The sequence below is a fragment of the Sus scrofa genome, chromosome 4, assembly GCF_054392235.1.
Source record: "Sus scrofa isolate SSC_HxYL_T2T_F1_AM1 chromosome 4, Sscrofa_HxYL_maternal_Yorkshire_Landrace_v2.0, whole genome shotgun sequence".
Lineage (NCBI taxonomy): Eukaryota > Metazoa > Chordata > Mammalia > Artiodactyla > Suidae > Sus > Sus scrofa.
The window spans coordinates 96,431,729-96,445,314 of NC_139386.1; the positions used below are offsets into that span (position 1 = coordinate 96,431,729).

The 13,586-nt window shown below is 38.5% G+C and overlaps 1 protein-coding gene across 1 annotated transcript; it reads right to left on the minus strand.

Moving 5' to 3' along the window:
- Nucleotides 1–788: 788 nt before the first annotated feature.
- LOC106510122 (T-cell surface glycoprotein CD1c) lies at nucleotides 789–4,181 on the minus strand. Its single transcript, XM_085021280.1, is given in 6 exon segments — nucleotides 789–954; nucleotides 1,107–1,197; nucleotides 1,540–1,776; nucleotides 1,993–2,271; nucleotides 3,512–3,778; nucleotides 4,076–4,181. Coding segments are annotated over 6 exon segments (957 nt in total). The 5' UTR covers nucleotides 4,137–4,181; the 3' UTR covers nucleotides 789–932.
- Between the last annotated feature and the right edge of the window lie 9,405 nt (nucleotides 4,182–13,586).

The window sequence follows — 13,586 nt, forward strand, 5'->3', positions numbered from 1 at the left end:
TGTAGGTGCAGGATATAGGTTTTTTTATTATTATTTTAGAAGTCACTTAGCTGGTAAATGGTTAAACTTTTTATTCTAAAAAGAATCATTAGCATTTGAGTTAGCTATCCATGCATAGCATTTCAGAGAATCCTCACTGTGCTTCAGCAAACTGCATGCCTATTTGTGGCAACCCTGTGTGCCTAGGTTTGCACCTTAGTTCTCTTTTCTAATGCATATTCTGTTAATGACCACTCATAAACCACTTGGTCATGAGGTTCCTCTTTCTCTTATTCTTTAGAGGACATATCATGCTTGTGCAAATGGCGTGCCAATCTGCACAGGTCTGGTGCACCTAGACCATTGTATTATGTCCTCATTCAGCTGACCCCACGAATAACCCATGCCCTTAGGTCTTTGTTCTTAAGCTTAAGTCATTTACCATCACCGTGACTGTTTCTCAAGCAGGAAAACAGGACAAAGTAAGGAAGGACAAGATGGAGTTTTCAGCAAAGAGGCTAAGAAAATATTATAAAAACATGTCTTGCAACAGGATATGGTTGATTTGTTTTGGCTTGATTTTCACTGAGCACTTATTACACACAGGAAGGGCACCTTTGTCATGATCATTATCCCAAAGAAACTTAAATGTTAGAAGGAGAGAAAGCCCTAAGTAGTGGCAATTCAGGGTAAGAAGTAATGTAAACATGTAGCAGAGTACAAATGAAGTGGTTTCTAGGTTCAGATCCAAGAGAGACTGCTTCCCACTTATGGATCTAGGAAACCTTCTGGAGGATGTGACACCCCAAATGGGCTTTGAAGTTTGAGTACTACTGAACAAAAAAGAGGTTACAAGGAAGGCATTCCCTAGAGAAAAGATGGAATCAGTGCGTGGTCCTAGGCTCCTGGGCTGTTAGGTTCTCATTCCAATGGGAGAATCACAGTAGTGGATCTCATGGGATGTCTTGATATGAACTGTGAAATAAGAAAAATGAGGAGACACTCTGAATAACTTGCAAGGGGTGGTTGAAGACAAGGAAGAGTAGTCAGGAGATGAAAACTAAGAGAAGTAAAAATGGAATATGAAATGAGAAATTGAGAAGAGAGAAAAAATGCAAAGAACTCACCAGCGCTTCTTAAACCACAATGCAAGGGCCATCAGAAGCATCAGGGGCAATGTGATTACCAATGGTGTCAAGTTCATGGAAAGAGGAGGTCCTGCGAATATTGGAAAGACACATAAATGTCACAATAAGCCCACTGTCTATTGTACTCCATTCATTGATTTCCCTGTTTTAACACATGCACTGGGTATGAATCCTATCAATTGTCTTATTTAGTTACTCTATGCTCGTACCTGCTCAACAAAGGGCTCCTCATCTCCCCACAAAATCTCTTATATCTGCGTGTACCTCATGTTCCATTCCTACATTTCTGAACTCACCCCTATTAATTCCTTCTTAATATCTCTCTCACCTAGTTCCAGCATCATGAAACTTTCTTTTACCCTATCTTTGAGGCTCAAGGATCACCTTTGCCTTACAGATCAACCTTACCCACCCCAGTAGAGAATGATGTCCTGGTCTCCCAGACTGCTGTGCTTCACTTGGCAAGACAGGTCAGCTGCCTCCTCAGCTGGCACTCCTCCTGGCACTCCAGCCACCCAGCAAGGTGCCTGTTCACTCCACATTCACATCACCCAAATGTGCTTTGGGTAGAAGCCAGAGACATGACAAACCAGCAAAAGCTGGCTGGACCCAATTATAGGGCTACTGGTCAGCCAGGTCTCTGGTCTAACTGCAGAAGGCATAAAAGATATTCAGATGAGGACTCTAATAAAAGATAGCTTACAGAAAAATTATCCACATTAATATTACATGTTATCCTCCTCTAGGAACTTTTTATCTAGCAACCCCCCTCCCTCTTTAACTCATATTTGTCCTATTTTTGAAACAAATAGTGGAAAGGGGAAAGACTTGTATAGAAAGTCTTATAGGAAGGGGTTGAACTAACCTTGCCTCTGGAAATACATCTTCCCTGCATGAAGGAGACCCAAGAGGAATTGGGGGGAGATTTTTCTGATGTGCTTATGTGCTGTTTCCTTGATGCCTTCACACTGATTGGTTAGATCACAAACTCTCTAGGCCCCACTCTCACCTTCTGGAGATGGCACCCATGACATGTTTTGGAAACTCAGAAAATCTGATCCTTGATAGGGTGTCTGTAGGAAGCCTTTTGTGGTATCCCTAGAATGTAGTTCACAGCCAGGACTCACCTGTAATTCAAAGGGATCTGGGAAGAGGGAGGAAGGAGAAAGAGATTAACTTTTAAAATGAGAGGACAGAGTTCCCGTCATGGCTTAGTAGTTAATGAATTTGACTAGTATCCATGAGGAAGTGGGTTTGATCCCTGGCCTTGCTCAGTGGGTTAAGGATCTGGGCTTGCCGTGAGCTCTGGTGTAGGTCTCAGACAATGCTCAGATCTGACATTGCTGTGGCTGTGGTGTCAGCCAGAAGCTACAGCTCTGATTCGACCCTTAGCCTGGGAAGCTCCATGTGCTGTGTGTACAGCCCTAAAATGACAAAAGACAATAAATAAATAAATAAATAAAATGAGAGGAGATGTTCCTGTTGTGATGCAGCAGAAACAAATCTGACTAGTATCCACAAAGACTTGGGTGTGATCCCTGGCCTTGCTCAGTGGATTAATGATCCAGCATTGCCATAAGCCATGGTGTAGGTCACAGACTTGGCTCAGATTTGCCATTGCTGTCACTGTGGTATAGGTCAGTAGCTGTAGGACTGATTTGACCCCTAGCCTGGACACTTCCATATGCCATGGGTACGGCCTTAAAAAGTTAAAAAAAATAAATAAATAAAAATGAGAGGAACAATATAAGAACCTGGGGATTTATTTTAAAAATGGTTGAATAGAAGTTTTATAAGGACATGAAGGTAAACTAAAGATATGTTCGATGAGGATCAAGGCAAAGAAGAATTGGTAGGATGAGGAAAGGGGCATAAGGGATAACTGCCAAGAACTGAGGGTTTAATGTAAAGAAGTTGGACAGTAATGACAGAAGAGGTACATAGGACAGATTAGGGGAGAGAGAAGAGGGCTCATGTGAGTGAGGTGATAGTACAACATGCAGGTGCATGAAATGAGTCATAAAGGTCATTGAACTATGGGCATAGACCTAAAGAAACTGAATGGAGGAAGGGATCATATTTTCAGGGGATCAAGCACAGAGTGAGACAATTGTGTAACTCTGGGTTTTAGGCTATATAAGGGAAACCACTGGGGAAAGATTTTTAAAAAACAAACAAACAAAAAACACAAGAAGTCCAGAAGAAGAAAGATTGTAAGAAATCTTGAAGAGTCAAATAACCCCTAAGAAATGTAGCAGGAAGATTTTTATGGTGAGATAGAAAAAAAAAAAAAAAAGGAAATAGTTCAGAAAAGTATGAAAATGTTTCCCAAAAGAATATAAGATCCTTCTGAGGAAACCCTTAAATGAATGAATTAAACTTACACCCAAACTGCAATTGACTGGCAAAGTCTTGAATCTCCTGAGTTAATCTAATAAAATAGATACGGAATAGCTGTTGGAGGTCTATCGACTTCTCGTTGCTGAAGTTTTCCTTAGACCAGGTGTGCAGGGAAATTATTGTGCCTAATTCGCTCTCCCAGCTGTGAGTCTGCAACTCATCCAGCCAACCGAAGCCTTAATTCTCTGCCCAGGACTGGTTGGCAAAGGATGAGATCTGGATAAGATAAAATGAGATGTATTCCTGGTCTGCTATGGATAGTAAAAGTCAGGTAGTTTAAGGGCAAATGAAGCAAGCAGAAAAGAGAGAAGTCAGAAAGTGAACCAGTTACTAGAGAGAAAGAAACATTATCATTAGCTTAAAGGTGACATTTTCCTGACCCAGGGCCCCATACTCTACCACCATCTTTAAAAAGAGTAAACTGGATCTGGACTCAGGAATGCTCAAATGGTAAGCACTCTGGTACCCTTAGGATCCAGATCTATCTTGGGAAAGTCTACCCACTCTCCCCATATCCACTTGACTGGGAAGCTGACAGATGTTCTTACCGTCTGTATTATCACCACCTGAGAGAAGAACAGCTAAAAATGCAAGGTGCAGAAACAGCATGTCGTTTGCAGATGTTTCTCTCTTTCTTTCTGGTCTCAACAAACCTGCCCCTCAGAGTATCTCTATTCTGACTTCCTTCTTCCTTCCTTCTTCAAGCAATATTCCCACCAACCGCTAACTACAAAAAAAAAAAAAAAAAAAAAAAAAAACTGCTGCTTCTCTCAACCTTGGCCTCCTACTCAATCTCTCGTTTCCCCTTTAGCTCTGGCCTAAGGCTATGCTCTCCTGTCTGTATTCTAGCTACTCATCTTCTCACTACCCTCCATCCTGTCTACTGTCTCTGCTCAATTGCAGTGGACAAAGTTATATGTGACACTGAAAGGTTATGTCACCTTTCTTAGAGATGCACCTCATCTCTAAAATGTAAAACAGAAACTACATGGCTTCCCCAGGTCCTGCTTGTTTTGACAGGTCACAATTCTTCCAGTTTCTCCACTAAGTTCTCACTATGCTCCATCATGTTTCCTCTTCTGGGCACTCCAATCTACTCTTCTCTTTTTGAAATCCTCAAAGAATTCTCTTTCTCATGTACCCCCTTCTTCCTCCACTTTTCTCTTTTCTTGATATTCACTGGCTCATTAATAAACTGGAAGATATGCTTTCTCAGATCTTCTGTGATTTCCCCATGCAATTGTATAAACTACTGCTAGTTGTCCAGTACACTTAGAGATGAAATTGCAGCCATCCTAGAGTGTGTGGGACCCTGAAACATGTAAAGTAAAAGCTTTCTTATTGAGTTTAATAGATATATTCACTCATCGAAAAATCACTCAGCACATGTGTGGTATCTCAGCAGGTATGGGAACATACAGAGATTGACAATTTATTCACTCCTGTCAGGGAGTTTTAAACCACAGAAGTAAATAAAGCCAGAATTAAAATTCATTGTGATGATTGTCATTTCAGTGTCTAGAATCCCAGATCCAAGCCTGTTCAGAATAATATTCTCTAGGGGCTATTTTCACTGCCTAACCCCTGGAATCCCCATAATTTGAACTCTTAGCAGAGCAGCATGCTCTTCAACTCTGAAGGCAAAACTTCTTTGCTGTACAACTACGTGGAATCCGGGTAGTCAGGAAATGGAGCTTTTCAAGAGGATGCATACTTGGAGACACATTAAAATCCATGTTGAGGATAAATGTTGTCAATGCATTGTCCAAAAAAGGGCAGTATTTGCTAATATTTGAATTTATTTAGGTATGCAATTTAAAAAGGAGTTGGTGATTTGTCAATGGTCCTAACTGGTTAATGTGTATAAATACATGTACACAAAACATTTTTAATCCGGGCCATGTGTTCATTATTATGGTATCACTTTAATAGCCTTTAGTAATTACTGAATGCAGGAAGCAGCCACTTACAAGCCCATTTTTAACATTTCTCTTTGAGATGTGTCAATATAATAAGTCTCAAATAATTGAGTGAATTTCCTCTATTATGGACACAGATAGCTGACAATTTCTATGAGCTACAAACTCCTCCAAGAACTGTACACAATTTAAGCTTCACCCTAATCACTCACAAGCACCATATCTCTTCTTTACCAAATAGTCTTGTCAATGGTAAACTCTTAGTTTTTAGGAAGCTATAGCTCATAAAACACTATATTCTCATCACATTTTCCCCATGGGCCTAAAAGAAAAACTCAATTGTCCTACTCTTTTGTAGTTGGATCAGGACCATGTGATTGATTTCTGGTTGATGGAATGTGTTGTGCTGGAGACATAAACCACCTTCCAATCTGACCATGTAAACTCTTGCATTTGATGATCTTGGCATGTGGTGGTAGCCTGGAGGTCCCCTTTCCCAGATGGCAGAGCTATAAGGCAGAGAAGGGCTACCTGGACTATGTGAAGCTTGCCTGAATAGGAAATATACTTTGTTGTGTTTAGCCTCTAAGATTCTCAAGTTTATTTATAACTGCAATACAATCTAGCTATGCTAATTAATATCGTAAAACCCAGTAACTAGCCCTGCTGAATTCAGATACGAATGAGATAAAGAGATAGAGCATTTAATAAATCGATCAAATTGTCAACTTTACTTCTGATAAAACTTTCAGAGAATTTCCCTTAGTGTGTAAACCAAGTAATGTTGCTGGTATTGAACTCCAAATGAAGTGGACTGACTTATTCACTGCTGTAAATTGATTATTTGTGGCTCACACTTCGGTTCATATGCTGAAGCCCTAACTCCCAGGGTGGTTGTACTTGGAGACAGTGCCTCTAAGAAGGTAATTAAGGTTAAATGAGGTCCTAAGAGCAGGACTGTATATGAAGAGACACCAGAGTAGCTCACTCTCCCTCTCTCTCTCTCTCTCTCTCTCTCTCTGTGTGTGTGTGTGTGTGTGTGTATCTCCACATGCACTAAGCAAAGGTCATTTGAATACAAATCAAGAATGTGGCTGTCTGCACGGAAGCCAGGAAGAGAGCCTTCACCAGAAACCAGTCTGTCTTGGACTTCCAGTCTCAAAAACTGTGAGAAAATGTGTCTTTGGTTTAAGCCACCCAGGCTGTGGTATTTTGCTATGCAGCCTGGGCAGACTATACACTCACCTAGTCCAGACAAGGCTGGAAAACCTCTAAGCACTCCCACCTGAGGTCTGTTCCTGGTTGAGTCATGGAGGAGGAGACCAGAACTAACATCCTAAGAGCCGCTTGGCTCCAGAGGCAAAAGTCAGGAAGAAGCTGTGGAGGTCTATCACATAGCCAGTGTCTTTCCCAGACGCACCAATAAAAGTAATTCACTCTGTTTTTATAGGAAAGACTAGGAATGAGAAAAGAAACAAAAATACTGAGGAAAAATTCTCCTTCAGGGGAACTAGATATGTAGGTCACAGCCTCACCCCCTGACACAGCAATACCCACCCAGTCATTTGTCTGAAACCTAAAACTTGCAGTCTTTGCAAACTTACCTCTTCTTTATTCCTCACAGTCACTATGGCATTTCCCTCCATAGTTTGTCAAATCTGCCTCTTCCTCTCTAACCTCACTGTCACATTTAGTTCTGTCACATTTAGTTCTGCTTTCATCAAGTGTGACTTAGGTCACTGTCACAATTCCTTATCTGTACAATGTGTTCCAAACCCTCTCTGTATTTATCCATCTCCGATTCAGAGGTGCTGCATGAAATGCAAACCTGATTATGTCAAGCTCATGCATAAAATATTTCAATTACTTTCATAACAGGTAATGCAAACCCCTATGTATGTCAGTTTTACACACACAAAAAAAGGCTCATATACATCAATCCCCAAGAAATAAGAGCAGTGGAGTTAGGAAGAGCGGGTTATGTGAGAGAAGAAACTGAAGGACTATTTGTGGCTGTGAACACCTATGAACACAGATCCAAGAATCTGAAATGTGTATGAGATGAAACAGGGAGAGAGGAGGTGTTTATATAGGCTCTCCAGATACACACAATTCCAAAGAATAAACTGCAGTGGGGGGGGGGACATCCTCTTATTAGACTGACTGAGGGTTTTGGCTGTCCTGGGGGAGCCCATTGCTTCCCCTCTGTCACCAGCCCCCACCCCCGCCAGGATCGCGGTTCTTGCCCCTTGATGCTCAGCCCACAGACATCCTCAGGCTCTTTGTCTGGGCTCTTACCTGGCCCTCCCCCAAATTAGCCCCAGTGGGTGTCCTCAGCACTCCAATGTCATGCCCCCACCCCACACAGCATCACACTCTACCCCATCATTCCTCTTCTCTGCCAATGGAAAACTTGCCCTCTGCCCACTTCCCTATTCAAGAAACCCCACTGCCTCCCACAACCTCATGCTTTTTACTGGACCTTTCATTTCCCCATTAGCAATTCTCTCCCCTTCCCAGCTCCCAGGAGCATCCTCTGCCTCTGCTCAATGTCTTCCTCCCTCTCACATCTACAGCAGTGGGAAGGGTCCCACCCTGAGATTAGGATGAAGCACTGACCAGAACATAGTCATTACCGCACAGGCACACTGCACACCACCTTGTATAAATTTTATTTATTTTATATTTTTTAATGTTTTATTGATTCAATATCTTGAATAGACATAGGCTTGTTCAATTATTTGTTGGTTCTGATAGATTGTGTTTTCCAAGAAATTGTTCCATTTTATGTTGATTATCAAATTTGTGGGGATAGAGTGGTTTATAACATTCCTTTATTATTCTTTTAATTACTTTGGCTAAAGTTTATTATTTTGTTTATTTATTCACTTATTTATTTTTGCTTTTTAGGGCCCCACCTGGTACATATGGAGGTTCCCTGGCTAGAGGTCAAATCAGAGCTGCAGCTTCCGGTCTACACCACAGCCACAGCAACATGGGAGCTAAGTCGACATCTGCAACCTATACCACAGCTCACAGGAACACCAGATTCTTAACCCACTGAGCAAGGCCAGGGGTCGAACATGCATCCTCTTGGATAATAGTCAGGTTTGTTACTGCTGAGACATAATGGGATCTCCCTGGCTAAATTTTAAAACCTAAAGTATTTTCTTATCACTGGACCTTTAGATTTCTGTGCTTAAATATCTGAATAGCAGGAAAGAGGCTTCTTTGCAGGATAGAAGCCAAGAAATGAACAACAGCAGCAAAAAAATTGCTATGACACATAGATACACGAAATAAACAATAGTGTTAAAAATTAATGCATAGACTAGAATCACAAGATCAGGAAATCTTCAAGAAGCAAATCAACTAAGACATTAAAACTAGAGTGAGGAATGGAAGCTGATACATGGGCTTCCCAAGGCGTTGCCAAGGGTTGGTCCTCAAGGGCTGTGGCTACTGTAGCTAGATGGGTGAGGAAGTAAAATCTTTGAGATCACTCCCCCAAAAAATGCAAGTTGGACATGTGACTTTCTACTACACCCTCAGTCAAACTGGACCAGAAAAAAAAAAAATCCATTCTACTACAAAGAAAGAAATCTTGTGGTTGCCTTATCCTCCGACTAGAAAAATTTTTAATTATTCTTATAAAAACTTAATCACAGGTTTTCCCTCACATGAATTTGACATTGAAAAATACTCACTTAATTTGGAATGTCGAACCCAAGCACTTAATATTAAAAAGTGATTCCAGTCAGGGAGGGAGGAATGGGCACAGCTCAGAGGATTTCTAAGACGGTGAAAATACTATTTATGACATTAAATGAAGGATACATTTGTCTAAACCCAGAGACTATACAACACAAAGATGAACTCTAGAGTAAATCCATGGATTTGGGGTGATTATTATGCATTAATGTAGGTTCATTCTTGGTAAAAACGTGCCACCAAGGAAAATGATGTTGGTCATGGAGAAGCCATGATTGTGTGGGGATAGGGTACATACCGGAATTCTGGATACTTTCAATTTTTTGTGAACCTAAAAATTGCTCTTAAAAAAACAGACAATACAAAACAAAACAAAAATTTTATATTAGTAGCAATAAATTGGGAAGCCAAAAGAAGTTTTTCTAAACAATCAATAAAAAGGAAAAACAAATCTGACCAATTTATGTTAGAGGCAGACTGAATTATGTTTTCATGTTCTCTGGAGAACATGATGTTACAAAATCATTATCATATGAAGAGGCAATCAAAAACACGCAGCTAAACATGTAAGACATGGTATTTTAGGAGTTCCCTTTGTGGCTCAGTTGGAACTCCTAAAATACCAGTACCCATGAGAATGTGGATTCGATCCCTGGCCTCGCTCAGTGGATTAAAGGATCCAGTGTTGCCACGAGCTGAGGTGTAGGTAACAGATGTGGCTCAGACCTGGCATGTCTGTGGCTGTGGTGTAGGTCAGCAGCTGCAGCTCCAATTCAACTCCTAGCTTGGGAACTTCCATATGCCACAGGTGTGGCCCTAAAAAAAAAGAGAGATGGTATTTTAGAGGTATGTTAGGTAGTTAATTTCAGAAGTGTCTCATTTTTCTGAATGATGTACTATTTCCAGTATTTTGTTAGCTTTTGAAAAAATTGAAATTTATTGTCATTTCTGCCATGTATTTTAAATATTAAGTGTCCTACAACCAAAAAATAAAATTAGTTGCAAGCTGGTCACTTGGCAGAAGCAAATGAAAAAACTTATTTCTAGGCATACACAACCAACGCAATCTTCTTTTTTTCTTCTAATATAGGTAGTCCTTGCTTTGCACAATTTCAATAAACACAAATTTAAGTTACCAAGGTTTATTTAAATAACACCAATCCCCCATGAACAAGGCTCAAATTTCAGTTGCCACATTATATTAAATACTAGCAGTTAAATGAAGTACAAACTTTACTAGTAGTTATTTATTCCATGAGTCACTATGGAAATAACAAACATGCAATCAGTAACCGATGACATCACTGACCCATCACAACACTTCTTTCAAAGTTTAACAGTAACTGTTAATCTCTTCCATGAACAGACATCAAAATGTGTACCTGGGCTCTCTCCCTGTATTTCAAGAACAAATACACACAACATTTTATATGAATAAATAATGGAAAGAGAGCATTGACCAAGAGGATTAAGATGAAAATGCTGGAAGAAGTGATATTAGAATTGAATGTAAATGAAGTCCGTAAAAGAAATAGTTAACTTGAGGAAAGTTTATATGCCACTGCTTGAGAAATTGTAGATACGAACTTAGAGGCACTTAGTGAAGGCAAACTTCTGTGATAATCTATATGGAAAAAGAATCTGAAAAAGAATGGATGTGTGTATAACTGAATTACTCTGTTGTACAGCAGAAATTATCACAACATTGTAAGTTAATTGTGTCAATAAAGCTTTAAAAAATGAAAAAAACATAAATGAGAAGAGTGGTTGTGACGAAAAGGATACAGTTGTCCCAGATGAAGTAACTGTCAGAAAACTTCACATTTAAGGGACTCTCAGAGATATTCCCCGATATTGAAAACTCAAAGTGTAAAATGTGGGAATCTGATCCAAACTTGGAAAGGATTTTGAAAATTCACAACGGCACAGAAAAGATACTCCAAATCTACAAGTTATGTGGTAAAAATAAGGCAAGCACGATTCAAACCATTCTTGGTAAATTTTTACAAAGAATAAGTACACTTTAATTCTGGATGTTTCTATTGTTTAAAGTGGCAATGTGCTAAATTAGTAGGTTTTACTTCTTTTATTTCCTCATGTATTTATAACTCACGGTAAGAATATTTTGAATGTTTTGACAAAATTTTTTTAAAAACTCATGAAATGATCATAATTTTTTCCAATAATTACTAAGGTCATTGCGCTTGGTTTCAGTTTGCATGATCAATTTTTACAGTCCCACACTATCATGCAAAGAAAAGACTGACTCTATATTGCAAGGTTTGAAATCAAATTCCCTTTTTACTTTTTTTTCTTTTTTGGTCATCATGAGGCCTATGGAGTTCCCGGAGCCAGGGATCAGATCCCATCTGCAGTTGTGACCTATGCTGCAGCTGTGGCAATGCCAGGTCTTTCACCCACTGTGCTGAGCCAGGGATCAAACCTGTGTCCCAGTGCTTCGGAGATGCCACTGATCCCATTGCGCCACAGCAGCAACTCCTGGAATCAAAAATTTTTAAAACTGCAATTTGTTAGCATTCTTGATATCTTTTTATAGACATTATCACTTCATTTGTTCTTAATGACTCCCTTAATCCTTTGAAGCTTGCAAGGAATTAATTGCAATTTCTTAAGTACATTGAATTAGGATTCTAATATCACTCTGATTATGACACTAGTTTTACAAAAATGCAGAGTCAAACTAGTGATAAACCCATTATTCAAGGATATTTTTGGAAGTATTTGGCTTGTTTCCTAGAATGCATAATTTTATTAATATCTTTGAAATTTCTGAAGAAGTATTACTGATTTCCACAAATTGCATCCCTAATCATATAATAGTATTTATTCAAATGCTTCATCATATATTCAACAATAGTTTTAATTTTATATTTATAATTTTAATACACTAATATTTTGTTGAGGCTGAAAAGTGATGGTACTGATTCTTGTGTATATATATATTTTTTTTTAATTGTTTTTGGGTTTTTTTTATGGCTACACCCACAGCATATGGAGGTTCTCAGCTAAGGGTTGAATAGGAGCTGTAGCTGCTGGCCTACACCACAGCCACAGCAATGACAGATCTGATGCAGCAGATCCCAGCTGCATCTGAGACCTATACCACAGCTCATGGTAATGCCAGATCCTTAGCCCCCTGAGAGAGGCCAGGAATTGAACCTTTGTCCTCATGGATGCTAGTCAGATTCATTTCTGCTGAGCCATGATGGGAACTCCCTGATTTTTGCATATTTTTAAAAATTGTATATTTTTTAAATTTTTATATAAATTTAAAAATATTTAAATATAGACTTTAATTATATCTTTTACTAGCAACATTTTTAAAAGAATGTGCACAGTCAAATGATACAGAATTCTATTGCAGTTTTTCAAGGATTTTCAGATGCTGTCAATTACATTTTCCATGCATGGTGGCACTGTCATATATCTAACTCCTTAAATCACTTTTCTGCATTCAGCTTTTGTAACTTGCCTATGAAAGATTTATATAATTTTTCCAGTCATTTAAATGTGCCAGGAAAATTCTTTAACATCAAAAAAAAAAAAAAAGTTTTATGTGAAACACAGGCATTTGGAAGTATGCAAATCAAATAATTATCAGTTTTACCTTTTTCATATTTGAGGTTATATCATCAAACTTTAGTGGAAAATATTTAGCATTTCTTATCTTACAATTATTCGGTTCATTACATCTGTCATTGTTTTAATTGCTTAGTTTTATATTTGTTCGTCTAAACCATCTGTTGTATTATTTGATGCTATTGTTCGTCTTCTGCATAAACATTCTGAAATAATGTTGGTTAAATTGGCTGTAGTATTTGCCAAATGAAGAGAATACTAATACATTTTCTTGGATGGTACTCTGAATGCTAGAATTTGTCTTGTCAAATACTGAATTACCCATATTATGAGTTCATTTATGGTATGCCAATATTTTCATGTAGTCATGGTACCATAGCATTCAGAGTTATACACATTAATCATACTTATTTTTAAATATTTATATATGTTCAAGTATTATTAAGGAGTTTTCGCTTCTTCTGCTATTAACATATAATAATTCTGCTTATCTTTCGCTCATTCTCATTCATCAGATAATTTTTGACCCCTCAAGTATGTTTGATATAAATTAAATAATAATAATTAGTCATAATAAAATATATAAGTTTTTTTAAGCAACAAGAATCTGGTTATTTTTCCACCAATTAAAAAAAATCTGTGTGCAAAAAATATTTCAAAACTTACATTTTCAAACACTTCTTACTGAAGTATAATGAGCATTCAAAAAAATACACAGTTAAATTATAAAGTTCATTGATTCATCACAAAGAGAATATATCTATGTTCTGCAATTCAGGTCAACAAGTAGAATATTAGTAGAACTTCAGAAGATTCCTTATGCTACTCC